This window comes from Anopheles cruzii, chromosome 2 (genome assembly GCF_943734635.1).
Source record: "Anopheles cruzii chromosome 2, idAnoCruzAS_RS32_06, whole genome shotgun sequence".
In the NCBI taxonomy this organism is placed as follows: Eukaryota; Metazoa; Arthropoda; class Insecta; order Diptera; family Culicidae; genus Anopheles; species Anopheles cruzii.
Window position 1 is genome coordinate 2,396,394 of NC_069144.1, and position 26,055 is coordinate 2,422,448.

Genomic DNA, 26,055 nt, shown 5'->3' on the forward strand with positions numbered 1-26,055 from the left:
GGTGGATTGGCATCAAGCAATCGAACTTCACGGCGGTGCGGCGGTCTCTATTAAACCCGGCACACAACATTTATCATTGTCAAGCGATTAGAGAGCGAACAACGCACGGCGTGTTGTGCAGAAAGTCCCACAAACGGCGCTCCGTCAGATGGTTGGAAAATCGTTTTCCGCCAAGTTTCGTCACAATTTCGCCACACATTGTGACCTTGCTAACCTTGGTCTTCATCCCGTCTCGGGGGTCTAACTACTCCACAGTTCTCCTCCAAGTTCTGGCGGTGTTTTGATGTCTGTCGATCCTTCAACGCAACAGAGACACTCGTTAGGGGAAGGGCCCACTTTCCGAGGCCCAATTTGTCACGTTGCATTTTCTGGTTAAAATGAATGCCCTAAAGTAAAGGAAAGCGTATTTTACACGTCGGTCACATTCGGGAGTTTGAAATGAACGAACTCAATCGATCGCTAAACTTTCGAGTGCTGTCAGCGTGCGGAATGAATTCAAACACACATTCAAGCACAGGCCTCGAGTGGCGGCTGACCAAACCCAGCTCATGCTTGACTCATCGTCCTCACATGCAGAGTGGCTGGGTGAAGGATTACTACCAAACTCCAGTGGCACTTGGGACTGGCGACCCACACGGTAAAATGACTTAATTAGCTAGCGCGCCTTGCAGCAGCAAGGACGTGCAGAAGTCAAACTTTCAGTCGGACGGATGATTATTATTCTCCCGATGGATTTGGCTCGATGATGGGTTTTGCTGATCCCCGGGGCGGTGTGGCTCACGCAATGAGTTCCGAACGCCAGCGTTTCCGGTAACGTGAGCGTGTGATGCAACGAAAGGGACCGCTTATTTAAACAAAAAAGGGCATGCCTGTCAACGCCAGATAGCCCCCGTTGGCCCATTGTATCTGACCTAACCTTGAAAAACTGCCCGTCTGTCCATCCATCCGTGAGCTGTGAGTGTTCCTTTGGCACGAAAGCGAATGTGTTCGTGTTGACGCTACTCTTTATACCGTAATTCAATTATCGGTGGTAGTAAGTAAGTCCGGAAGCCCGCAGAAAATCAATAGTTCCATCGATTTTCCAGGAGCTCCTGCCACCGCTCTAGATTCTGGACTTCCGTGTGGCGCTATAATTCGAAGAGTTTTCCCACGTCGTTGGGCCGTGAAAAATGCCCAGCGCCCCCTTCGCGTCACGTGGCCGTGTGATAGTTTTAACTACGATCCATTGGCCCATTAATTGATACTTCGAGGGTAATAACTGACCCGCTCATCGGAGAAAGCAACCCCAGCCAGCCAGCCAGCGCATTTCACGTTTACTGCGGCCATTACTGCCATAATGGAGGCGGTATTAAATTGAAGAGTTGAAACTACAATTACGGTAATGCAATAGCATGCACGATATATCACGATCCTTGATCCTGGGGACCTGTTACACGTACAGTGGAATTTAAATAAAAACTCTAGAAATATTCAAATTATAAACAAAAGTATTATCCTCAGGAAAACCACTGTCATGCATGCTGCCTCCGGTGACTTTGAAACAATCTTCTTCCGCTCGGACACAATGCCCCCCGCTAGTCCGCTAATTCCGCTTCAGCTCTCGTACGGCTTCCGTGTCCTCTGGCTACGGATTCTCAGTGGTCGCGTTGCATAAGTTTTGCGGTACTTTCGCTACTCGCCAGTCAGTCATCATAATGCTGGCCAACCTGCCGACAGGTAGATAGCGGTGCAAAAAATTATGGCACGTTTCAGGGATACGCTACCGGAATGCGAACGGATTACATGTAACGCCGAATTGAAGATTCGTGTAGCATATCCTTTGCACAGAAAAAGAAAAATTACAAAATGGTACCGTTTTTCATGCTCACTAAGCCACCCGCTGTCGCCCTCTGAGTTCCGTTCCTCAAGCAGAGTCTCAGCAGAAAGGCAAACTAATGATGATACAATGATGTTTTGTTCACTTCAGAAACTTCCAAACAGAAACTAATATCCGAGGGCCGGTCTACTCTCATCAACGCTCAGCCGCCGCCAGCAGCTTGAACGGAACGGAAGCCTTGAAGTCAAAGCGCCACCGACGAGAGCTAATGGAGACAAATTGTGCACGATTTGTAGTTGTTTCCGCTTTTCCGACTTCCGATTGCTATTGATTTGGTGCGTTTGTGCGCTTCATTCACTTGAGCTGCGAAGCGAACGAAACCACAAATTCGAGCCCGAAAACCCTCGTGTGGCGCAGCGAGGAGCGAGGAGCATATGGAAATACTGTGGCGGAAGATGTGCCCAAATTAATTCGGCCAACTCAGGCTTACCAGCGTGTTCCACCTCAATCTATATAGAATCGCATAGAAACAGATCGCAGATCTATAGAAACAGATCGCAGATTCAAGCAGGGGAACCGTTTCATGTTTGATGCTGACGGGATTCGTCTTTAAGGAAACGCTCGAGAATATTGCTTCTTAATCGACTCAAGCAGCGCGGTCAAACCGCCATCCTGCCAGGCTCCAAGACCCCACCTTGATTGCCGTCACATCATTTCGCTGACAGAGAAAATTAATATTGACATTTAACTGCCGTCCCTTTTGCCGGGAAAAAATGTGTGCGTTTTGTGTCGTCTCACCACTCGAGCGCTGATGAAGCTTTTTCTGATGCCTTGGGTGGCTTTCTTCCGCCATTTCGACGCGGTCTAACGCGGCATCATCTGATGGCCTCTTTCTAGCCAAGTCAGCTTCAATCAAAATCCAATTTTCAATAAAACCACGTAAAAGGGCAGCAGGCAAGTGTCTGTTTTGCCAGCAGAATTTAAGAAGGATCCCACCAGACGCGAAGGATGATTCATTTCCGTCACGGCCATGGTTAACTAGTGCCCTTTTCGCAATCCGTCAGCATCACTCATATCGTGATTAGTCGCAGAGCGTGTTATTAAAGCTGAAAAAAGTCCGGGGTGTGTGCAAAAATATTCCAAAAATGGCAATCACAAAACACCAAGCGAAAAGTCATCAAGCCCTCGCCGTTAAAATGTGTAATGCGATCATAAATATTCAAAAGCTTCATCATCTCTGCCGAGATCTTCCGGTACGGCACGTGTCGTTTATTTTCCGGAAATTCCGGAACGCTCGCGAAGGAGCGCGCGTCATCCGACATTAAGCGGCTTTAACTCGCAGTCTCAGCTTAGTACGCCGCCTCTTGAAGGAATTTATTTACGAACGCCCATCAGCCAACTCACGAGCCCGGGTGGATAAATCTATTTTCTTGTTTAACATTCCATTGGGGGGTTTTCAAAGAATCACCCGGGTCCAAGGGTCAACGTACCACCGGTTGGCACAAGGAATGCAGCTCCTCGGAAGCACCGAATGCTTCGAATGGCAGGCTAAACTTACTAACAAGCTGTCCAATGGCGCTTGCCCCCGTAATAGTTGCTCTCACCACAAACCCAAACCCACCAAAACTGCCACCCCGAAGGCTTTTCATTAGCACATCGGCAAAAAGTACCACAAGTTAACCGTAACAGTAGCGAGCGGTTCCGAAATTCAGTTTGCGGTTGTGAATGGTGGCCATCGGGCGACAATGTTGGCAAAGGGCCCGTTACTTGGTCCACATAAAAGAAGGCTTGGAACTTTAGAATCAACAGAACACGGACATGCCACCAGAGGTCGGACCAGAGACGGGAAACGGGATCTAATGACCGACAACACTTGGGGTTAATTAGGCTCCTCGGGCTTTTCTTTGCGCCACTCCGGTTGGAACTATATTTGTGTGCCATCAGTTCTTTGCGAACACGCTTCGCCACAGTGTGGCACATCCTGTGGCGTGCGCATAAAAGACCGCCTGAGACCGGCAAATACATCGGCCAGGCCTTCATTTTTATCTTGAACCGCATAAATTATGTACATAGCCGGGATCCGAGGGGCGCGGACTGCGAACGGGTTGCAGTCGAACACTATTAGCAGAAGACGAAGAAGGAAGTCGATAACCGGCAGCGTCCCTGCGACAACTTCCGTCTGCTTCAAAGCTCACGCCCGTCGGTGGCCCGCTGCTGCTGCTGCTGCGGTGCTGTGTGCACTTGACTGGGTTTAAAGAGCATAAATTGAAGTGAATTATGATTATTACTTGAACGTGCGTCCCCCGACTTGCGGGCGGAGTCGGTTCACCAGAGCCGCCACCGTTTGTGGAACGCTCTTGGAGTACCTTGGCGCGAGTGCTTTACGATGGAGCCGATAGGGTTCGAGTCGTTGCAATCATTTTGCTACAAAAATATGGTTCTTTCGCGTATGCTTTTCCAACACTTTAGCTACTAGCGTGGCCAAACACTTCAGCTGCTCAAGAAAACTTCCATCTTAATTTTAGGTACCACTTTACCTGTCCATTCCCACGTCAAATTAAAGGCACTCGGTTAGCATTATCGATTTTCGTCATCCCTAATTGGCGAATTCAATGCCGGAACCGGATATCGCAGACCTATATCGCGGTGCGCTTTTTTGGCAAACCGCGCTCGCGGCCCATCCTTAAATTTGCGATGATTTTTGCGGCTATGTGAGTAATCAATTTCATTTTTGGCCGTGGCAAAGCACCGAGAACACCGGGGAGGCGGAACCCGAGTGCCAGAGCCAGATCCTAAAAGCTCTGCTAACGAAGCAGATTTTCACTTCACCCACGTGTACGGAAAATTCAATTACGATCGTCCCCGGCCGCTCGTCGTCGTGGCATGGCTTGGCGGTGGATGATTGATTTACATATCTTTTGAACGCCGCGCCGAGTGCGCCCGCGGATGCAGGATACTCAGCCAACCGTGGCCGACACAGGGATGCGACACAAGTATTTTCGAACGATTCCGCCAGCGATGTCCTCGACTTTTGGCGACCGAGACGACCAAGATGCAACATCCAGACTTCGTTCGGCACAACTAGTTCGTTGATTTGTAATTCAAATGTGCGCCAAAGCACGCGATTTACTTGAAGGAGCGCCCGGTGGGAACACGCGTAATTGAGCTCCATTAAGTTTGTTAATTAAGACACTCTTGTAAGAGAACCGCCACTTGTGTTTGTAAACCATCCCAATAAACCCCGATTGGTCCCTTACTTTGCTGATTGGTTTACGAGCTCTCGGTGACCGAACGATTCGTCGCGTGCCTTGGAACCGGTGGCTCAATTTGTTAGCCCAACACCTCCCGGCGTTTGGCAATCGCGACCCACTGCCGAGTGATGGGCCGATAACGTGATTTCACCGTTAAACGGTTGCCGTTTTCGTGTGCCACCGGAAAGTGTGGCGGTGTTTGCCCAAAATGGCCATTGACGTTATCGTTGAAAGGGCATAGTTAGATTTCCGGTTGGTTGCCTTACGGTAGCTTACCGGTTTCGTGTTTTATGCTAACAGCTCGCCGTTAACATTTTCCGCTGGCGCTGGCGTGGCAGCAAATTCCGAAGCTAATCAAATCATGATAAGGCAAATTTAAGGCCGATGTGGCACGCGTAACGACAGGAACCAGCTTTGGCGGAAGCTTCTTTTTTCGGCGTGGTACATAATGCATTAAGCTCGAGACACGGAAAAAGCATTATCAAATGATTGGATGAACCACGGTGTCCCACAGTAGGCCAGGAGCGTGTGGCACGGTTTTTAAACCCGTTAAACAACCGGGTTATAACAACAAATTAACGGGGACACCCCTATCAACCGGGGCGCTCCGAATGGTGCATAATTGGACCGCTCGAAATGGAGCATAATTGCACCACCGAAAAGGTTTTGGGATCACGGGGGAATCCAGAATCCGGTTATTGCACTCAATGTTCAATTTGCCACATACCCGTAAACACAGTGCGTCCAATTAGAATGATTCCGGTCACTGTCTGCTCTACGACAAATCCGGATGGTTCGCCGATGTACAACAATCCGTACGGCCAACGAGCAATGGCACAGCGCCAACACAAACTTTGTTGGCCACAATTCGTCGCCCTTAACCCAAGAATGGACACATCGACCCGTAACACGGTTTATTTGAAACAGGGAGGGATCATCAACCCGAACAACGAACGAATATCTGGCACACCAGTTGTTAATTTTTTCCACTATCTTTCGCATTCCAGGTGTTCTGGCTGTTTATTTTTTCGTTCTTCTCTCGCCCGTCGGCTTCACAACACCACCATCATCTACCAGATAGAATTACTTTACATTCGCGTCATTGTGATAAACTTTAAACTTCTAAACTCCGAACTCAATTTTCTCCACTTAATCGTTACAAGGGACACACAAAATATGCACTTTTCGCTGCCTTCGTCGTCGGCTGCGTCGGCCGCTGCGGGTCCGTTCCGTTCCGGTTAGAATGTGCCGTCGCCATCATCACCGTCGACGTCCACCCGCGGGCGGGGAGGTTCCCGTTTCCACCGCCGACCGACTCGTTCCCGCATCGCCCTCTCTATCGCTCCGGTTTATCTGCAAGAAATTGTCCGATCTAAACGTCCAGTTTACAGGGTAAGTGCTTAACTAAAAGCGGATATCATCTGCCGCACACTACCGACTACCGACTCTGAGCGGATGGCCGGTCGTGTGTCCGATAGTCGGTGTCGTGGTCGGTGATGGTCGAGAGAGAGAGAAAGTGAAAGCGTATTCGTACTGTTACTGTTGTTGTTTGCGCTGTTGCTGGCCGTGTTGTTGCCACTGTTGCCCGTTCCGCTTCCGGCCGTAACTCCGCCGCCACCTCCGGTGCCACCGGTACCGCCGCTGCCACCGCTTCCACCGGCCACCGTACTGCTGCCGTTGGCGACGAACGGTGTGCCCAGACCGTACAGATGACCGCAGTACTTTGCGTTGTCGATATTGTCCTCAAAGAACATCTTCCGCCGCGCACCGATTGAGAGAGAGGAAGAGGAAGGAAAGAGATCGTCAGCGTCAGCAGATTATCGATCGACGGGGCTAAGGAAAAACACTGTTTTTTGTTGTGTATGCTTGATCGCTATTCAGAAGCTTTACATTCTCTATTCCAAACGTTCTTTTCCAAGATAATTTCAAACAATGCCAACGCGCCTGAATACACACACAGTGATGTGATCTTCGATCGCGTGTAAATCGGAGGGTCCTGATCGGAGGGTCGATGCTAAGGCCACTAAATATCCACGACTCTGGTTAAACACTACGTTATTCGTTAGGCATATCACAGTGATGCTTTAACCCTGTGCGTGCATCAAAGGGTCTGTTTGGTGTGGAACTGGGACCTGCAACTGTGCCCAATGGCACAGGCTCTCTAAGGCGCCTTTTGCGGCCTCGGGTGAGCCTTAAGACGAGTGTCGATGTGATGTAGGGATTGGTACAGTGACTTCTCGAAACTGTCACCACAGCCACACTCGAAGCTGCCGATACCGCTGCTATCGCGACTACGGTTCAGGCTCGAGTGTGACAGTCCGCAGTCCGGCGCCACACCGGCCGCCAAGAACTGGCACCCGTTCGTATGTACCTCTCGCATTTTGAAGAACGCCATGCCGGTGAGCAGCGAATCCGAGCCGGCCTGATGCTGCGGTCCGACGCGTCGCAGCTCCAGCTGATCGGCCACCTCCTGCAGGCCGCCCTTGAGATTTTTGCACGACTTCATCAGATACTTGACGTCGTAGATGCTGGGAAAGTAGATGCGCAGCAGCTCGAAGAAGTCGCCCTCCTCGGCGGGCAGGTTCTGGTCGGTCAGCAGCTTCAGCAGGTACGCGAAGTCGTACCCCGAGTGGAAGCTGAGCCACTTGATGTTGTCCATCAGCACGATGCCGGACGTCATGAGCAGCTCGGCAAAGTCCAGCGGATCGATGCCGTCCTCTTCGTGCTTCTTGAACTGGATGCCCGAGTTGAGCAGCAGATCGATCGAGTCCTGTGCGTACATGTCCTCGCTGAGGTTGAACTTGAAGTTGAACTGCCACGTCGAGAAGCCGGCCGGCGTCCGCCCGTCGTCGTCCATGAACGTCAGCCCGAGCTGGATAATGCGCAGCAGATCGACGTTGCACCGCAAACACTGGTACTGGTAGTCGGCCGACGAGCGGAACTCTCCGACCGGCCGCGCCACCACTCCCGGGAACTCGGTATCCATCGCGACGAAGTGGTACTTCTGCACGATCAGCCGGATCGTGCGAAACTCTTCGTCCAGATTGTGCCGCCACACGTCCCGGATACCGCACTCCTCGTTGGACTGCGTATTCATGTTGCCACCGCCGCCTCCACCACCACCGCCGTGACCTCCGCCGCCACTAACTGCCGATGGCATTGCCTGGAGACAAAAAGGTGAGCACACAGCGTATGATTATCTATCGCACCACAACGGAATTCCGATTGAATTGAGCTAAGATAGACCGAACCGTCAACAAATGATGCCCGGTGGCCGGCGGCTCGCTGGTACACAAATTACTCATCACAACAAAACAAAAAAACGGCAACAAACAAGGAAAACAATCACCAAGGGGGTCCCAAAGGGCCGTTATCGCACGGGCACGGGAGAGATACGAACAATCAACTCGACACAGCACACAGCAACACCGTGGCCACCGGGAGTCAGCCATCGACTGGCGAGCCGACTTACCTGAGCCTCAGTGTGCGGCTGTTTCGTTAGCCACTTGCGTTGGTGTGACTGTCCAGCGGCGGAAGGAAGGAACGTTGGTTTGGTGGCTCGAAATGATAAAGCCGGCTCCCGCTCCGTGCTCTCCCGTGGCTCGCCGCTCGTTCGGTTTCCGTCACTAACGGCCTGTTCCTGTGCCCGCGATGAAGGCAAACTTTCGCTCTCGTTGTTCTTGTCGTCGTCGCTGCCTCCGTTTCCGTCTCCGTCGTCGTCGTCGCCGCCGGTCCGACCGTGGCCTTTCTGTGCTGCCTCGCTAGGCGACGATCCGGTTCCCTCGTTACGGTTCTCGCTGTGTTCACTCTCCACCGGTGTACCTTCCGTGGACAACCGGGATATCGTTACTTCGGACTCCTTCGTTTGATTCGTATCTTCATGTAGCTCTCCGGTGCCTTCCACGGAACTAGCCGTCGCTGCAGCCACGATCCTCGTCACGAGCCCCTGTCCTATGCACTCTGCTGCACTTGCTTACGCTGCAAAAGGTTCATTGGTCAAGTTTTGCTCTTCGGCCTTCGCTCCTTCTAGAACTAACCCGGTTGCTGCTCAACTTCAAACGTATGCCCCAGGGTTCCAAGCGAGGGCTGAAATATGGGTTTTCGTCCTTTGCCAGCAAGTCTCTAACCGCAGGATTACGGCTGGAAAGGGTAAACACGGTTAGGAAATCGCAACAAGGCCAAGCGGCGGAACCGAAAATGCCAAACAATGCGCGTACCGCCGCCGCCAATGCAAATGTCCTCCTGCGAAGAATGTCTGGGCACCGCTTTGCCTCCGAGTGAAAACCGAACCGGATCCGGGGCGGAAACAATCTCTGGCGGACACGGAAAACACTCGCGGGGAAATGTTTTCTTTTCACCGAGGGACTTTTTTTTACTGCGACAGCGACAATGACAAAACGCTAACGCTTGCCGCAAAAAAACGCTGGCCAAAAAACGCTTGCTATCTCACTCGCTCTCGCTCACTCACTGAGAGCGTCTACTCGCTCACTCTCGCGCTGTCAAAAGCACGTCTGTCAACTGTCAAAACGGGTGTCGGAAAACAAAACAAATTTTCCACATTTCAAACAAATTTTCCACATTGGAACCTAAAATTTTTGAATCGAAAGACTAAAATGCAGGAAATGCTCACATTTTGTCGCCTCTGTCTGTGCCAGGACAGCAATCGATTATTGTCTTTAGCCACGGTCGCTAAATCTTCATTCTCCGTACAGGATCTCGAACGGATAGCGGGTATTCAAGTAAGTTGCCACGGGGAACCATTAAAAGTATCGGCCCACTCTTACCTTTAGTGGTTTTCAGGTGCCCGAGGACGAATGCCTGTTCTACAGTATCTGTTTGCAGTGTACCAAGACTGTGGAAAACACACTGTCCTTCCGCCGGTCATGCCAGGATAATAACACACTGTTCCGGCAGCTATTCGCGGATGCAGCAAATGAGCAACTGGGATCCGAATCTCCGACTGAACCGCTGACGGAGGGCTCCAAACTTAAGTCGTTTCAGATGATGGTAGAATTTGTTCTGCCAAACATAGGTGATCCTGGCGATCTTGCAGAAACCGCATTCGAGGCCACCGATTTTAAGTGCGATGAGCTAACCGAAGGAACTGAAAGTAAAGAATCTCCCAACGAGTGTCAAGGTACTGACGCTGCCTTCGAAAAGGGGAGCGAAAAGACGCCCGAACGACCATCGAACACTCTGTCCGGATCTCGACCGAAGCGACTTTGCAACATATGCGGAGCAATGGTGTGCGATATACGCGGCCATACCCGAGCCCACACGCAGCAAACCTTGTTCCCTTGCCCTCATTGCCCGAAACAAATGACTACCAAGGGAAACCTTTCGAGCCATGTCCACACAGTGCACGAGAAAAGGATAATCAAATCGTGCCAAAAGTGTGACCTCGGATTCACCACCAAAAACTCGTACCAATCGCACATGGTATGGTATGGCGCTGGCACACACCGCAACAATGGAACTTCTCTTTTTATACGAGCTGGTTTGGACCCTTTTCAGAGAACCCACCACAACGCGGGCAGGCCGCACGTGTGCCAAGTGTGCCTCAAACAGTTCCGGCATCCATCGAACTACCGGGACCACATGAACCGGGCACACTCGAAGCACACGAACTTCGAGTGCACGTTTTGCGGCAAAAGGTTTAAAGCTAAGTAAGTGATTTTCCCGATGCAACAGACCCCTTCGTTTACCTTACCATCGCCTTTTCAATAGGAAAATACTCAGAAACCACCTGATGGTACATTCCAACGATAGACCGTACGCTTGCAGCCACTGTCCCAAGTGGTTCAAGTCGTCGTACGCACGGAAAACACACGAAATAACGCACACCGGAACCGTGTTCCCTTGCACCCTCTGCCCGAAGGTGTATCGATACAAAAGTGTGCTCAAAGAGCACTACAAAAAAGCGCACGCCGAAATGTAAGCTGGAGAGACCCTCCGGAAGCTGAATTTGGGGGCAGCGAATGATTCATTTCTGCAAACGGCACACACTCTGTCGAAAAGCAGCTATCGAAGTGCTATCGAGTGATAGGAAAAGATAAGCCCTCGTAGTACAAAAACCCGCTGTTATCTGTTAAGAGGGCTCCCTTTTCCTATCGATGCCTATTTGCTGCCCCGTTGGGCTTTTATCAGCGCCAGTGCGAGGTTAGCAAACGCGCGGTGAACACTTCGAGCAGCAGGCAGGATATCCGGTAGAGCAGTGCGCGGTGGGACCCTAGACCCTTTTGCAAGATGGGACAGCACGTCTCACGGACGGATTTCGAGTGGGTGTACGATGACCAGCCGCATACGCGCCGTCGGCAGGAGATGGTGAAAAAGTATCCGCACATCAAGAAGCTGTTCGGGCCCGATCCACGGTTTAAGTACATCGTTTCGGCCATGGTGCTGACCCAGATTGTGATGCTGTACGTGATGCAAAACCAATCGTGGCCAATGATCGTGCTGGTGGCATACTGTTTCGGCGGTGTGATCAATCATTCGCTGATGCTGGCGAACCACGAAATATCGCACAACATGGCGTTCGGGTACGGGAAACCGAAGGCCAACCGGTACTTTGGCATGTGGTGCAATCTGCCGATCGGGGTGCCCATGTCGGTGTCGTTCAAAAAGTACCACAACCTGCACCACCGCCACCTGTCCGACGATGACCTCGATCCGGACGTACCGACGCTGCTGGAGGCGCAGCTGTTCTGCACCACGTTCGGCAAGTTCATCTGGGTGTGTCTGCAGCCCTTTTTCTACGCCCTGCGGCCACTGTTTGTGAACCCACTGCCTCCAACGCGGCTGGAAATCATCAACACCATCGTGCAGCTCACGTTCAATTCGTTGGTGGTGCTGGTTTTCGGTTGGCGCATGCTTGCCTACCTACTGATCGGCTCCGTCCTGGCCATGGGCTTCCACCCGGTGGCCGGTCACTTTATCGCCGAACACTACATGTTTGCGAAGGGCTTCGAAACGTACTCCTACTACGGACCGCTCAACTGGATCACGTTCAATGTCGGGTACCACAACGAGCACCACGATTTCCCGGCCATCCCCGGCAGCCGGTTGCCGGAGTTGAAGAAAATTGCCCCGGAGTACTACGAAACGATGCCGCAACACACGTCCTGGGTGCGGGTGCTGTACGACTTTATCACCGACCCGGCCGTGGGACCCTATGCCCGCATCAAGCGCAAAAGTCTGGACCGAAAACCGAAGGCGATGGAAACGAAATCGGTCGATCTGATAAGTGATTCATTGAAAGCGGCCGAAGGGGGTGAGCAGCGAAAAAGATAGAGCTCGGCACAGCACCGGGGCCTTATCGTTGCGCGCTTGTCGCGGTGCGTAATTGATAGGAGGGAGACGATTTTCTGATAACCGTTGGCTACGTGATAAAAAAACAGGTCCCATAAGACCCCCTTCGTTAGGTAATAACGGTCACACGCGTAGGGGGCCGTTGGAATACGTGATCAAGACACTTCGAAGCTCGGAACGTGATCGATAGGACTGTGCGTTTTGCTGGAAACGAGTGCGAGTAAATAAAACAGCCTGCGGTTTATCTATCATGGGCGAATATTAAAATCTGTTGTCGGTTAACTTATTTAACCTTTATATGAGCCATTCCCATCTGACGGTTGGAGGCCAGTGAATCTTATTTTAAGGGTACGTTTCTGCAAAATAACATCGGATGGCTACTTTTGCTCTTCTACTGATCCAACACCGTCGCTAATCGTCAGGCCAATCTGCATTTGTTTCGGATTTGATCAAATCAATTTGATACTCTAAAAATCGGTTAACCATCTCAACGTTCCTTTTGCAGCGCCAGCGGAACATAAAAAGGGCATCCAGACGCGATTTACAGGTGCTACACAAATACGAAGGACATCGCTCTGATGGCAGCAACTGTAAAGAGATGAGGAGAACACTTCCATTATTATCCTGTCCGTAACCGAGAGTTTCTTCTAAAGAGAGCTACCTGAACGCCTGTGCAGTCGAAGATTTTTTGATAAAGATAATCACCCAATTCGTCGGAAGTCAGCGGTTCTAACGTTGAATCAGTCGACAGGCACATTCGACATATAGGAAGGATTCTGCGGAAAGAAATGTGCCGTAATACAGATTACCGTTATTACTATACTATTTATCGTATTGTTGTTTACCGGCAACTCACTCGGAGTCCTCTGGTCTGCTGTGAGGTACTGATCGATTCAAATCAGCACTTGATAGATCTCTTTTTGTGCGTCGATCTTTCTTTATCGGTCGACGATTTCGCGTTGCCTCTTTCTGCTCTTTTGATAGAGAAGCGCGATATCGAGCCCTTTGAACGCGATCCCTTTCACGTTTAATTGCTTTTTCTTCTTCAGTCATTTTAGCCACAATCTTTCGCTGCCTTCTTGCACCACGGCTTTGTGCGGAAAGATTCGACCGTCTTGGTCGCGGCATTTTTGATTATGATCACAAGGAAATATAAATTACTAACGATTGTTGAGAAAATTTATATTTTTCAACCAACATCAACAATAGACAAAATGACATTTAGCTGTCATTTTTATAACTGTCAATTTTTTAACCTTACTTTTTCACTTACTCCTCTTTTGCATTTTGTTTTAAAAGATCGCAGGAATATTGAATAATATTCGCGTCTCATTATATTCTATATTCGTCTCCTGGTTCTAAGCTACCTTCACACCAATTATCAGCCAAATCGATTCCGCCGTTCTTGGGTTATAAATAGCGTAACTAACACGACTGTCTTTTTTTTCTTTCGAAATATTGGGTACCTAAAAATATTACTGCTTTTTTTGGGGTTCCATATTTTCGATGGTGAAATTACCCTTTTTGCGTTCGGTGAAAGCCTGTGTAACGCACGATTTGAATTGATTCAAACCAAGCTTCAACCGTGAGCTTTCGGGGAAACGCTTGTCCGACAGCGCAGATGTCAACAATGCAAGTTTTAGCAACGCCGCCATCGAAGCAAGCGTTTATCTCCTGTTGCAAATTGCACATAAGCGGCGAACAAAAGACCGGCTAGACAAGACATTTTTGTTTGGTTTCCTTCGGTCGCATAAGTTGGTAAATTAAATTAACGCACCGGAATCACGCCACCAGCGAACCAGCATATCGCAATCACTCGGTTCGATCTCAGTACGCAGTAATAGTCGCGTGAAATGGATTCTTGGCTGCCGTTGGAATCTAACCCCGAAGTAAGTTTTTGTCCGTCGCATTTACGCATAAATTATGATGAGTAACACCGGTTCCCGGTTCGCTATCCGAAAGGTGCTTTCCAGCTACATGGGAAAGCTGGGAGTATCCCCGCTGTGGAGCATCGTCGACATTTTCGGCATGGACGATGAGCTTCTCGATATGGTCCCGAAGCCGGTGAAGTCTTTAATCTTCCTGTACCCCTGTTCGGTAGGTAGGAGCGGAAAGAGGGCCGTGTGGCATATAATTAAGCTACCCTTTGCTCTGTTATTCAATTAGGCCGATAAAGAAAAGGAAGTAACTGATGAAGCGAAAAGTACCGGCTCATTGCCGGAGGGACTCTTTTTCACTCGCCAGTACATCCACAACGCGTGCGGTACGATTGCTTTGATCCACGCGCTGCTGAACAACCCGGACATCGAGATCGAAGAAGGCAGTGTGCTGAAGAACTATTACAACGATGCAAAGAATTTGTCGCCCGAGGAGCGTGGCCGACTGTTGACCAAAAACGTAGAGTTCGTAAAGGCGCATGAGGAAAATGCCCAAGAGGGCCAAACAGCAACGCCCGGGTTGAACGATCCAGTTTTTCACCATTTCGTCGCATTTGTCCACGTGGCTGGGAAGTTGTACGAGTTAAACGGTTCAAAGAACGCTCCCATCGTTCACGGCGATACGACCGCCGAGAAGATGCTAAAGGACGCGGTGAAGGTGTGCCAGAAATACATTGCTCAAGATCCGACCGAGGTGCGCTTCACGCTGCTCGGGCTCGCACCAACGCAATAGATACGAACGGAAGGTACTTGGATCGATGGATGAAATCTGAAATCAATTATTACTCAGCTGAGAGCGCTTTTGCATACGTGTGGCTAGCTTAAATAAAGGACGCATATTAGTCCCTAACGCTCGACAGGTTTTTCGGCTTGATGTGCTCCGGTTCGACCAAAGCGACACAAGCGTTTATTATACTGCCCCTTTGGCTTTACGAATAAAATTCGATTGAATAAAATGATTTGCTATCGCCATAACTACCGAATTCGGATTACCACTCGGGAGGCTCGGCATAACAGATGCGTCCGCCACGTACAGGTTTCGAACGCCGTGGACAGCTAGATTTCGAGACGAAACAACAGAGTTGGCTACGGTCGTTCCCATCCGGCAGGTTCCGACAGGATGGTAGATGGTGTGCGTAACGGAACGTACATAGCACTCCCAGTACGCATCACTATCGGGCTCATGGTTCGTGCAACCGGGAAACGGTTTCGGATTCAGCTCCAGGCCCATCGCACTCGCCGATCGCTGTTGCGTTATCTTTTGAAGCATACGAATCCCTTTGATGAGGACATTCAAATCACGCAGGGAACTCAGGTAGTTTGGATTTATAATCGGAGGATCCTGCACGTTGGCGCTTTTGAGTACAACTTCTCCAACACTTTCCGGGTGAAGCAGTATCGGAAGAACGGTCGCCACCGGCTGACCATCCTTCGCTAACGGCCGATAGTAGTTCTCCCAAACATCGTCTTTCAGATTGACAATTTTTCTCAAATGGACCCCAGCATCGGAACTGACTCCCGCCGGAAGGACCATAAACTGAATATCGCTGGTGAAGTTACTGCCTAGCGACACGTAACCCACGGCATCACAGCCCCCGAACGCAAGAGACGATCGCCGGTGCCTTCTCGTCCAATATTTCCACACGTTTCCCGGATGCGCAATGTCAACGGGTCGTAGATTTAAGTGTCGCCCCAACAGCACCAACTCGGATCCGGTCCCGATGTGGTCTTGTAAATTTTTTCCCACCATTGGTAAATCAGCAGCGCACGCTATCCCGTGTGCGGCCAATTCTTTCTTCGGCCCGATGCCACTTTGAAGCAAAATTTTCGTGCTACCCACAGTTCCGGCGGTCAGGACGATGGCTTTCTCTGCTTGAACCTCAAATTTTTCGTCCCCTTTCGAAAAGATCAAGCGCCTGGCTTGACCCTCTTCGAGTATAACTCTTTCCACCAGTGCGTTTGCTATCAGCTCGTGACCATGCCGTTGCGTGGCCTCGTAACTGTGACTGGTTGTCCACCGCCTACCATACTTGGTCGTTACAAAGGGACGAAAGAATGACTGTTCGTCAAAACCGAGTTCCCTTGCGGCGTTAATGAAAACTTCTCCAAGTGGCGTGTAGAATCCCTGTTCAACGTGTTCTTCGGCTTGGCCACGATCGAAATATTGCATAAATTCATCCACCTCGCTGGGTGTCTCGAACCACGCAGCGAAATCCGGTCGCTGAGCTTGATAGTGAATCATATTGTTCAGCATCTGTGTTCCCCCGAAGACTTTTCCTAAAAGAAGAAACCACTCAGTCAAGCGTTCACGTCTCACGCGTTTTAAGCTCTTACCCATCGGCCAGCGGCTTCGATTTCCGTTCATCGCCCAACAAGAACCCATCTGAGGCTCGGTTTCATACTGCCAATCGTACTGCGTACCTTGGAACAAGGGCAGAAACAGTGGAATGTCCATCAGCGAAGGTCTTGCCGAGCCAGCCTCCAGAACGAGTACATTATCGGAAGGGATTCTCGAGGCAATGAACGATCCTGCGGTGCCGGAACCAACTACGATATAATCGTACACCGGTTTAGCCGGTACCACGCGGACATTGGCCAGGAACGATGCGGTGTAGTAAAGGTTAAGAAATGCCGATGCAACCAGCACACCAACGGTGTAGAAAACCACCGCGAAATAGTAAAAACAGACCATTTCGTTCGATAACGGAGCGTTGATTTCAAAATAAACAATCAACTGTCATCCGTCGAAACTGCCCGAAAGCGGAACTGCTCGACAAACCACCTGATTTCGAGCACAACGGGATGTTTCTGACATTCGGCAAATGATCGCTTGAACGGTCGGATGTGTAGGTCGCGGTTGCAGAAATCGGCGACGAATAAAAGAATCTGCGCCCGGCACAAACTTTTTGGCCCTCTGTAATTAACGGGTGCGTTGCTTTGGACAGTTTATACGGCATTTTTGTTAAATCTTCCCATCCCTCTCTTTACAGGCCTATACGCGGTAGAAAGGTTGATTTTTCGCAGAACCTTCTAGGACCGGCAGAACCATGGGACAACACGTTTCCCGGACGGACTTCGAGTGGACGTATACGGAGGAGCCGCACGCTAGCCGGCGGAAGCTGATTCTGGAGAAGTACCCACAGATTAAGAAGCTGTTCGGTTACGATCCGCAGTTCAAGTGGGTAGCGAGTGCCATGGTCCTAATGCAGCTGGCCATGCTGTTTGTGATGAAGGACCAGCCGTGGAAAATAATATTTCTCACGGCCTACTGTTTCGGCGGCGTGATCAATCACTCGCTAATGCTCGCCTGTCACGAGATCGCACATAACCTGGCGTTTGGACATGCCCGACCACTGGCCAATCGGTTGTTTGGCTTCTTCTGCAATCTCCCGATCGGCCTACCGATGTCGGTGTCATTCAAAAAGTACCATCTGGAGCACCATCGCTATCAGGGCGACGAGGTGATTGATACGGATCTGCCAACGTACCTTGAGGCGCAGCTTTTCTGTACCACGCTCGGCAAACTGTTCTGGGTCTGTCTGCAACCGTTGTTCTACATCTTCCGGCCACTCATCGTGAACCCCAAGCCGCCGCAAAGGCTCGAACTGGTCAACGGTGTCATTCAGCTCGCCTTCAACACGGTGATTGTTTACTGCTTCGGGTGGAAGGTAATGGTGTATCTGATCGTGGGGTCTCTGCTGGCGATGGGCCTCCACCCCGTGGCCGGTCACTTCATCTCGGAGCACTACATGTTTGCGAAGGGCTTCGAAACGTACTCCTACTATGGGCCGCTCAACTGGATCACGTTTAACGTCGGGTACCACAACGAGCACCACGATTTTCCGGCCGTACCCGGACGTCTGCTGCCGGAGGTGAAGCGGATCGCTCCGGAGTTTTACGACACCATCCCGCAGCATACCTCCTGGACGCGTGTGCTTTACGATTTCATCACCGATCCGTCCATTGGGCCGTACGCTAGGATCAAGCGTAAGGCCCGTGGACTGGACTCCTAAGCATTATATTACCCACTCAGGTAAGCATCCCACGGCCAAACCGGTTAATCGATGTGCAAGCAATCGATCAGCGCCCGAGTGCCGCACTCCAATCAGTGTTCGGAAGCCCATTATCTGTTATCGCACTGTGAAAAAGTGCCGCCACCTGTGCTTTATTGACTCAATGGCACTATTCTGCAGACAATACGGTGCCCATGGAGCAGGCGCCTGCCAAATCCGCCGGGCATTTCGGATAGATAAGGGAAGATGTATAAAAAATTTGATACGCTTATCAACGTGGCTAGGGTGGTTGGCAAGGGCGGCGACGTATGCGAGTTATCGCTACGCGCTGTCCAAACAGAAACGCGCCTAGGCCGGTGAGACATGTGACTCACTCGTGTGACAGTTTTCAGCAGTACCCGCTTCATGCGCTTTGCATACTAATTGATTGCGATGCCTTTGGGCAGGCACTTATTAACCCATCAGCGTCTAGACACGTCTGTGGTTGTCGTGGTAACGAACATCATCGGTTCAATCGGGCTTCTTGTGCCGTTTGGTGCAAACAAAATTTTAAAACAGCGCATACTGCGATCTTTTTTTGTAAAATAATTCATTAATGTAGCCCGTTCTGTTTGAGGGCATGAGTCATCCGTGCCGCTGCCCGGTAAAGGGTGGTCAACAAAGTTGCACCACTGCACGATTGTCCCTGCTGCATGTCAATAGAAATCACAGATCTTGTACGCCGATATTACATATGACACAGTCACATGCGCGCCATTGAATGTTTGCACACTTCCGAGAAAGAGGGAATTTTATCTTTTTTCCGTTTAACCAATTATAAAAGCCTACAGCGCGATAGCTCGAGGTCTGATAAGGGTTTGATGGGGCACAGTATGCAATTTATATTTATTTAATTTTTTTTCTGCCTTTTGCAGGTGTGACGAACATCCTACGCTAGGGCGGTAATATTCATAAAACAAAGATGAAACGGTCTTAGGGGTGTTAAAGGTCTTGGCGAAAAAAATCAGCACACAATTGGGCGTGAAGTTTGACGACTGCAGCGGGATGCATACAAGTATTGTTGAGAAGATATTACGATAACACGTTGCGTGGCGGAGAGCACGGTGCACTTGAGAAGCTCAAGTGTTTGATTTTAGTTTAACGAACAAGCCTTGCGATTATTCAAGCATGAGGCAGCAAAGCTAAGGGCATGTTTGGTAATTGATTTGCACTGTTTATTTGGCTCAGGAGACGTGTCAGCGTGGCCTGGGAAGCATTCTCGACACCCGGTGGACTGTGTGCGAGGCTAAAGAATGTATCGTTTTATGATTTGCACCAACCGTTACCTCAAAAGCTCTGCGCACTCGCATTCAGCAAGCAAGGAAGATAATACGACTTCTGCTAGAGTAACTTCAGCCACGGTTGGTTCAACGCCCGGGTTGCTCCACGGTCTGTAACTGCAGCACGAGCACCCGCGTCACACTGATTAGGATAGGATAATGAATACTAAAACTGTTAGCTATACAGGGAAGCACCGGAAAACCGTGTGACTTGTTTTGTAATGCGCTTTACATGTACGTGTCGTGTTTGTGTGGATTGATTGTTGTGTACGAAGAACTAGTGGATTTTCCAACCGAACTCTGAATATACCGAGCTGAGGTATACCTAAACAAAAATATACTAAATTTACAACGGTTGCTTACGAAGGAGAACGGCTACCGGTGGCCGCAGGCCCGTGTTGGATGTCAAAATGGATTGAATAAAAACCACAAAGTCTGCTTGTCCTGTTGTTTTTCGCCGATATATTTTCCTAAATCAGTCTGCCACTTCGGCACGGCCGTGCGTCAATGCGTCTTGCGCCGGGTGCACTCGCATGTGGCGTATTAGATTTTTCTTCATCGTATAGACTCGTTGGCACACTACGCAACAGTACTGGCCGGCAGTGTTGTGTATTTTGGTGTGTTTGTCGCGCATCGCCCTGAAACGTTTAGAAACGTATTTTTATGCTTCATTTGAACCGGAGGAGTGGGTCAGAAACGTACACACTGGCGAAGCTTCTATCACAGACAGTGCAGCTGAACTTGGGGTGCTCCTCGTGGACCCTTTGACGATGGATCCGTAGGTAGGACTTGCGGGAATACTTATTACCACACAGGCGACACTCGAACTGTTTTTCGCGGTGCATCAGCACGTGTTGCTTTAGCCCGTGTATACTGTTAAACTCATTGTTACACTCGCCGCAAATGTAAGAGCGCTCGCGTGTGTGGATATTCATGTGGACATAGAGATTGGATCGGTGCACAAAGGTCTGCGCGCAGTAGGGACACTTTTGTACTCGTATGCCGTGGTGCATTCGCACGTGCTCGGCCATGTTTAGTACGAATTTACCGCAAACATCGCACCGGGCTTTGGTGCGGCTTCTTTTTCCTACGCTTTGGCACGGTTTCGTTCTCTCCGATTCGCTGGCTGAGACCGAATCCGTATCAAGAAATTCCTCCACCATAACCGCATTCTGGGATCCGCTGTGTGGAAGTGCATCAGCAGAAAGTGGGCGCAACGAAAAGGTCTCAGTAGCGGATCCATTATCGTCGGGTTCATCTTCACTGTCTACATCGGAGAAAACCCTCCATAATGGGTCGATCTGTATGTTTGTCACGGTGCCTGATTTTTGGTGCTGATGTTCGTCCACTAAAACGAACTCAACAGGACTTTCTCTTTCACTTTTAATCATTCTTTTTGTGATAAATCTACTTGCCGGAAAAATCCCAAGCAAACCCAATCTGTGCGATCTGAAATGTAAACAAACAAAGGTGACAGTGACATCAACAATTTTACACAAGGTAACTAGAAGCATCATCCAAATGTCAAAGTCAAGTCGTTCCTGGTAAATGATTCGTTCCTCGTTTCGTTTCCGGTAAAGTCGTTCCTGGTAAAGCCTTTGGATAGTAGTTCTGCTCGGAACACGGATACGGAGAAAGGTGATTTACTAAACCCAGGAACGGAAAAAAGCAATCCTGCTAAAACGATGGAGAGTGTATCTGTATGCCGTCTCTGTGCCGAAACAGACGAAAGTTTGGTACAGATAGGTTCTTATTCTGTGCAAAACAAGAAACCAGTAAAACTGAGCGAACTCATGGAACAGTACCTTTCAATAGACGTAAGTCACTGGCATCGCAAAAGAATGAATCAATCTGTCCGTAGCTTTAAGTTTGTTTCCCTTCAATTACCTGAAACCATATTTCCACAGCAAAGTTCATTATCATCAGAAGCATCCATCTGCCCCAAATGTCTGAAGGCGATCGTGGAGTGGCATTTGTTTCGCGAAAGGTGCCTTGTTAACGAAGAACAATTTCGGAGCCAGCGGTTGATATCCTTTGCAGCCGATCCAAGTGCATCGGACGAGGATTCTAGTGAGGACCCGGATTCTACTAACTTACCTGGCATCATTGTCTACACATTGGCCGAATTCAAGTCGACAGACGAAAGCGAGGCCAGCGACGAGGTAAACATATTTTTTAAATTAAAAGTTCTCTTAATCTTACAATTTCTTGTCTACAGGCCATGGAGTACGAAGCGCCAAAAAACCCTCCATCTTCGCTGATGGAGAAAGTCTCTAAGGTGCCCTCGTTTGTGGATGGGGTGGTAGCTAGCTCCTCAGGCACACTGGAATCCCAGCAATCTTCTGCAACCCAACAGGAGACTCTCGTGCCAGTAGAAGAAAGCATCCAACTTCAGCAACCGAGTGAGGTTAAGGGTAATGTTAAGGAAGAAGAATTCATAAAATAGATTTCAGTCGCCATTACCACGTTTGGGCAGATTTCAAATATTGAAATACGTTAACCTACGTAATACGTCAAGTACGTGTTAATAAAAGTTTACGCTAAGGAGCAAACGGATGACACCGAGCCAACTAAACTGATTGTCCGTGGATTCAATCGCGCCATAACTTACTGACGAGACACAAAACGCCTCCATTCCGAGCAGGCCCAGGTCAAGTGCCCGGACTGCGAGAAGGGATTTAAGGAACTGCGAAGTAAGGGCACGGATATCTTTCTTTCCTTCGCCATTGTTACGAAACGTTCGCTTCGCTTCTCTTTTGCAGGGAAAGGCTTTGGTGCACTTGGACGTAAAACCGTTCAGTTGCGGCATCTGCAACACGTTGTTCAACCGGAAAGTTAACCTCCGGAAGCACTTGAAGAAGCATGTTAAATAAAAAGTCGAACCGTCGGAGAACGCAGCAAGGGTGTCATGAAAAAGTTTAAAAAATGTTGAGAAAAACATTGAAGACCCGGTCAATTTTAGCGATGGACCGGACCAGCTCCTCCGGCGGCGACAGGAAGTCTCGAAGAAGACATACTTTTGCGAAGAAGTGCGAGGCAACCTGTTGTAATAGGCCCTTTTATTGCCCTATTATGATCGCCCGTATGTAGGGACCAGAAGGACCAATTTCGTCCATTTTTAGTTTAAAATATAACTGTGGTTTGGCTAATCTCTTATTACATTACATTTATCTCGTAATATTATATTTAGATCACTTTTCAACGCCGATTTGGTTCGTTATGCTTCGGTGCCATTCGGGACGCTTTTTTCGTGTGTTTTCAGGTGAGTTTTGAGGTTGTCCTTCCTATTGAATGGTCTATCGCATACATCACACACGAATGGTTTCACGTCCAGATGTACGAAGGCGTGCTTTCTAAGCCGTGCCCTGCGGAAGAACAATCGATTATGAGGCGCCAACTTTTAGCACATGCCATTCGGTACCATTTGTACTTACTTTGTTAGAAAGACCATATCACAATCCTTGCACTTTATTTTGGGCTCCTCAAAATGAATCAGCTTATGGCGGGACAAGGACGCTTGATACTTGAACGATTTCTCACAAACGGGGCACATGTACATCCGCTCGGTGGCGTGCGTTTCCCGGTGCTTATTCCGCCCAGTGGTGCTCGGGAACTCTTTGTCGCACAGATCGCACTTGTACATTTTCTCACGCGTGTGCAAGTTGACATGGTTTCTCAGGTTGGAGCTATTTACAAAGATTTTTGGACAGAACGGACACTGATACGGGCGCTCGTTGTTGTGCCACCGCATGTGTGCCGTCATATCGGTGCGTGTCATCCCGCATATCGGGCATATCTTCGCGGGGGAATGCTGCTGTTTCGCGCTGCACGCTTTCCGCGCACGGTTCTTCACCAACCCGGACAGACTTTTCTCTTTTTCCGAAACCTTTTGGCGACCGCGTTTCGAGATTGGTTTTCTGCCAGGCCTCGTGCGCCGCTCGCCGCGTTTAGATTTCATGTGCGAGCGAACCATCATGTCCTTGCGGGCGATCCGTACCGAATCCGATCTGCCGTCGGCAGTGCTTTCGCCAAACGAATCGATTGTTTCTACAGCATCTTCACAGCTTAGACGTTCCGCGCGGAATCGCTCTCCAATCTCTTCCCGTTCCGAAACATTCGCGTCATGTGGGCTATCGCTGACAAACTCGATCTTGTAAAGGGCACCACCATCTTCAACGGGATTCTCCTCTTTGACGAGGTGATCCTCGACGTAGCTGAACTGCTCCGATGTGCCGAGGGTAGCGTTTTCGAACAAAACCGCTTGAACCTGTTGAAATCTCTTTTCGTTTTCGAGGCACCTCTCGCGGAACGAATGCCAAGCTGCAATCGCCTGAAGACAAGCAGGACAGATGGCCGCGTCTGGCGCCAACGAGGGTTTCTGCGGATGCACAAATGCGGTACAAGCCAACGTTTAGGTAGTGTTGATTCATTTTCATGCGCGCATTCGATCTCGTAAAGGTTCTTACACTTATGGACAGATATTGTTGAATGAGCTCGTTTAGATCTGCCGTTAAATGTGTCTGGAGAGAACACACTCTGTAGCTGGATATCAGTACCAAGTGTTGCTGGTGTGGTTCGGTACACAGCCGGCATGTTTGGTCCATAGTCCGAACACGTCCGAACACTACAACTTTGGTACTTTGCTGATACCTAAAAAACCCTTTCCCACAGAAAGAATTGTTTATACACAAAAATACGTTGTTTATTGACGAAAACAATATGACGTCCTTCTGTCATCGACCACACAAGATACTTTAATGCAAAGGTGTTGGATCTGCCGTGGTTTGAAAAAATTGCCGTCCGAAATTGCCGAGAACGCAAAGTTCACAAACAAATTGTCCGCAAATGCAGAAAAAACAGAATAGTTTAAAGTGCAAATCTGCTCTTCTTGTTTTATTTTCTTCTGTACCATTCATTCCACTTTGCACTTCCCTCCACCAACTCCCTTAAATTCGAACACACTTGGTCACCAATTACACCGATCAATGCCGCGCGTACTAAAAGGCTTCTTCCTCTTTCGACCGTTTCCCGTGCTTGTGAGCGAGGTGTATTTTTAAATGGGTTTTTAGATTATCCCTACGATTAAATCGTTGATCGCAGACTTGGCAAGCGAATGGCTTGACATTCAGGTGCGTAATTGTATGTTTCCGCAAGTCGCCCCTAGAATAAAAAAAACAGTGAATGGTGAGCAAAGTTTTCACAATCGAGCAGGATCGTCCGATGGTCCTTACCTGGTCATGAATACTTTATCACAGCTGTCGCATTGGATCTTGCGTTCCTGTAAATGGGTACGTCGGTGGCGTGCATAGTTGGTCTGCTGGTAGTAAGATTTGCCACAGATCGGACAGAGGTACACACGTTTCTTTTCGTGCGTAACCCTGTGCTGTTTCAGCCCATTCAGTGTCGGATACTCTTTTTCGCAAAGATCGCATTTGTACATTTTCTGTCGCGTGTGAATGTTTACGTGGCTGTGCCGATTGGACGCACTGACGAAGCTCTTGGGACAATGAGGGCACTTGAAGCGCCGGTCATTTGTATGCGCCCTCATGTGTTCCGCCATGTTGGACCGATATTGGCCACAAACTTCGCAGGCAGACTTTCGCTTCCGCTTCAACGTTTCTCGAAGGCCCATACGTTCCGGGGATGCGCCAGGCGAAGAACTGCTTACGTGGTCCGTTGCACCATTTTCGGCCACAGAATTATCGCTTTCTTCCTCATCGTCCAAAACGTTGGTGTGGCCGAGCGTCACCTCATCGTCGCAGCTTTTGTCGTCTTCCGCTGCCTTAAACTCTATTTCCAATGCAACACATTCCTCCGTGTCTGAGCCAGCTTTGCGGAGTACATTTTCGGGTATTTCCCTTTCAGCGACAAAGGTAACTGTCCTCCTTTCCGAAGATTGGACCCATTGCCGATAAACTTCAGCGTTCCTGTGGCACATTTCGTAAAAACGGTGCCATGTTCTGATCGTTAGGCGACACGGTTCGCACACAAGTTTCGCTTCATTTCGTTCCGAGGGTTCATCCTGCAAATGGTTCTATTCTTTTAAAGGCGGTTCTAGTGCCGTTTACTGCTGTTTTTCCATACCTGAGTGAAGAGATAGCGACGGATCATTTCGTCACAATCAAGTTGCTTGGTGGTTTCAACGTCCTCCTGACTAGGTGCGTGAGTCTCCGTTAAAGCGTTTAACTGAGCATCAGTATTTAAACATAGCCGACAAATTTGATCCATCTCTACAGATTATTCCCTCGAATCGTATGCACTTTCTATATTTTCTTAAAATAATCGGTGATATCAACAATTTACGAGAACAAAACAAACCTCGTCCTGTGACAAACCTTAGCCAAGGTGTACAGAGTCAAAGGTAGGTGATTTTGAATATTATCGAAACAGAATTTTTGAACAAACAGTAAG

The 26,055-nt window shown here is 49.4% G+C and overlaps 8 protein-coding genes and 1 long non-coding RNA gene across 10 annotated transcripts; 4 read left to right on the forward strand and 5 right to left on the reverse strand.

The window, feature by feature from the left end:
* Window positions 1-6,070: 6,070 nt before the first annotated feature.
* On the reverse strand, window positions 6,071-9,430 carry LOC128278102 (CCR4-NOT transcription complex subunit 7). 2 transcript variants are annotated; one of them, XM_053016766.1, is made up of 6 exons: window positions 9,285-9,430; window positions 9,105-9,207; window positions 8,540-9,045; window positions 7,439-8,230; window positions 6,602-6,821; window positions 6,071-6,420 (listed from the first exon to the last, which is right to left on the reverse strand). In XM_053016766.1, the coding sequence occupies exons 4-6, from the start codon at window positions 8,225-8,227 to the stop codon at window positions 6,404-6,406; spliced, it is 1,026 nt and encodes a 341-aa protein (XP_052872726.1). In that variant the 5' UTR covers window positions 8,228-8,230; window positions 8,540-9,045; window positions 9,105-9,207; window positions 9,285-9,430; the 3' UTR covers window positions 6,071-6,403. The 2 variants fall into 2 exon arrangements, with proteins under 2 accessions (XP_052872726.1, XP_052872725.1); XM_053016765.1 differs by having other exon boundaries at window positions 6,071-6,439.
* Window positions 9,431-9,680: 250 nt separating this feature from the next.
* Window positions 9,681-11,110, forward strand: LOC128269392 (zinc finger protein 782-like). The gene is given in 4 exon segments (XM_053006843.1): window positions 9,681-9,806; window positions 9,868-10,506; window positions 10,582-10,733; window positions 10,795-11,110. Coding segments are annotated over 4 exon segments (1,233 nt in total).
* Window positions 11,111-11,232: 122 nt separating this feature from the next.
* On the forward strand, window positions 11,233-12,613 carry LOC128278101 (sphingolipid delta(4)-desaturase DES1-like). Its single transcript, XM_053016764.1, has one exon. It carries the CDS (start codon window positions 11,314-11,316, stop codon window positions 12,355-12,357), a length of 1,044 nt encoding a protein of 347 aa, XP_052872724.1. The 5' UTR covers window positions 11,233-11,313; the 3' UTR covers window positions 12,358-12,613.
* A 2-nt stretch (window positions 12,614-12,615) lies between these two features.
* On the reverse strand, window positions 12,616-13,558 carry LOC128278108 (uncharacterized). The gene is made up of 3 exons (XR_008269411.1): window positions 13,221-13,558; window positions 13,037-13,151; window positions 12,616-12,963 (listed from the first exon to the last, which is right to left on the reverse strand). It is a non-coding gene; the product is annotated as an uncharacterized LOC128278108 (long non-coding RNA).
* Window positions 13,559-14,072: 514 nt separating this feature from the next.
* LOC128278106 (ubiquitin carboxyl-terminal hydrolase) lies at window positions 14,073-15,277 on the forward strand. Its single transcript, XM_053016770.1, has 3 exons — window positions 14,073-14,264; window positions 14,338-14,472; window positions 14,542-15,277. Exons 1-3 carry the CDS (start codon window positions 14,229-14,231, stop codon window positions 15,043-15,045), a joined length of 675 nt encoding a protein of 224 aa, XP_052872730.1. The 5' UTR covers window positions 14,073-14,228; the 3' UTR covers window positions 15,046-15,277.
* LOC128269398 (alcohol dehydrogenase [acceptor]-like) lies at window positions 15,223-17,004 on the reverse strand. The gene is made up of 2 exons (XM_053006849.1): window positions 16,647-17,004; window positions 15,223-16,589 (listed from the first exon to the last, which is right to left on the reverse strand). Exons 1-2 carry the CDS (start codon window positions 17,002-17,004, stop codon window positions 15,223-15,225), a joined length of 1,725 nt encoding a protein of 574 aa, XP_052862809.1.
* A 310-nt stretch (window positions 17,005-17,314) lies between these two features.
* LOC128278103 (sphingolipid delta(4)-desaturase DES1-like) lies at window positions 17,315-20,059 on the forward strand. The gene is made up of 2 exons (XM_053016767.1): window positions 17,315-18,345; window positions 19,240-20,059. The coding sequence occupies exon 1, from the start codon at window positions 17,360-17,362 to the stop codon at window positions 18,323-18,325; it is 966 nt and encodes a 321-aa protein (XP_052872727.1). The 5' UTR covers window positions 17,315-17,359; the 3' UTR covers window positions 18,326-18,345; window positions 19,240-20,059.
* Window positions 20,060-22,739: 2,680 nt separating this feature from the next.
* Window positions 22,740-24,268, reverse strand: LOC128269401 (zinc finger protein 888-like). Its single transcript, XM_053006853.1, has 3 exons — window positions 24,111-24,268; window positions 23,079-24,022; window positions 22,740-23,009 (listed from the first exon to the last, which is right to left on the reverse strand). Exons 1-3 carry the CDS (start codon window positions 24,246-24,248, stop codon window positions 22,862-22,864), a joined length of 1,230 nt encoding a protein of 409 aa, XP_052862813.1. The 5' UTR covers window positions 24,249-24,268; the 3' UTR covers window positions 22,740-22,861.
* Window positions 24,269-24,641: 373 nt separating this feature from the next.
* LOC128269404 (gastrula zinc finger protein XlCGF7.1-like) lies at window positions 24,642-25,849 on the reverse strand. Its single transcript, XM_053006860.1, has 3 exons — window positions 25,729-25,849; window positions 24,876-25,666; window positions 24,642-24,804 (listed from the first exon to the last, which is right to left on the reverse strand). The coding sequence occupies exons 1-3, from the start codon at window positions 25,753-25,755 to the stop codon at window positions 24,642-24,644; spliced, it is 981 nt and encodes a 326-aa protein (XP_052862820.1). The 5' UTR covers window positions 25,756-25,849.
* Between the last annotated feature and the right edge of the window lie 206 nt (window positions 25,850-26,055).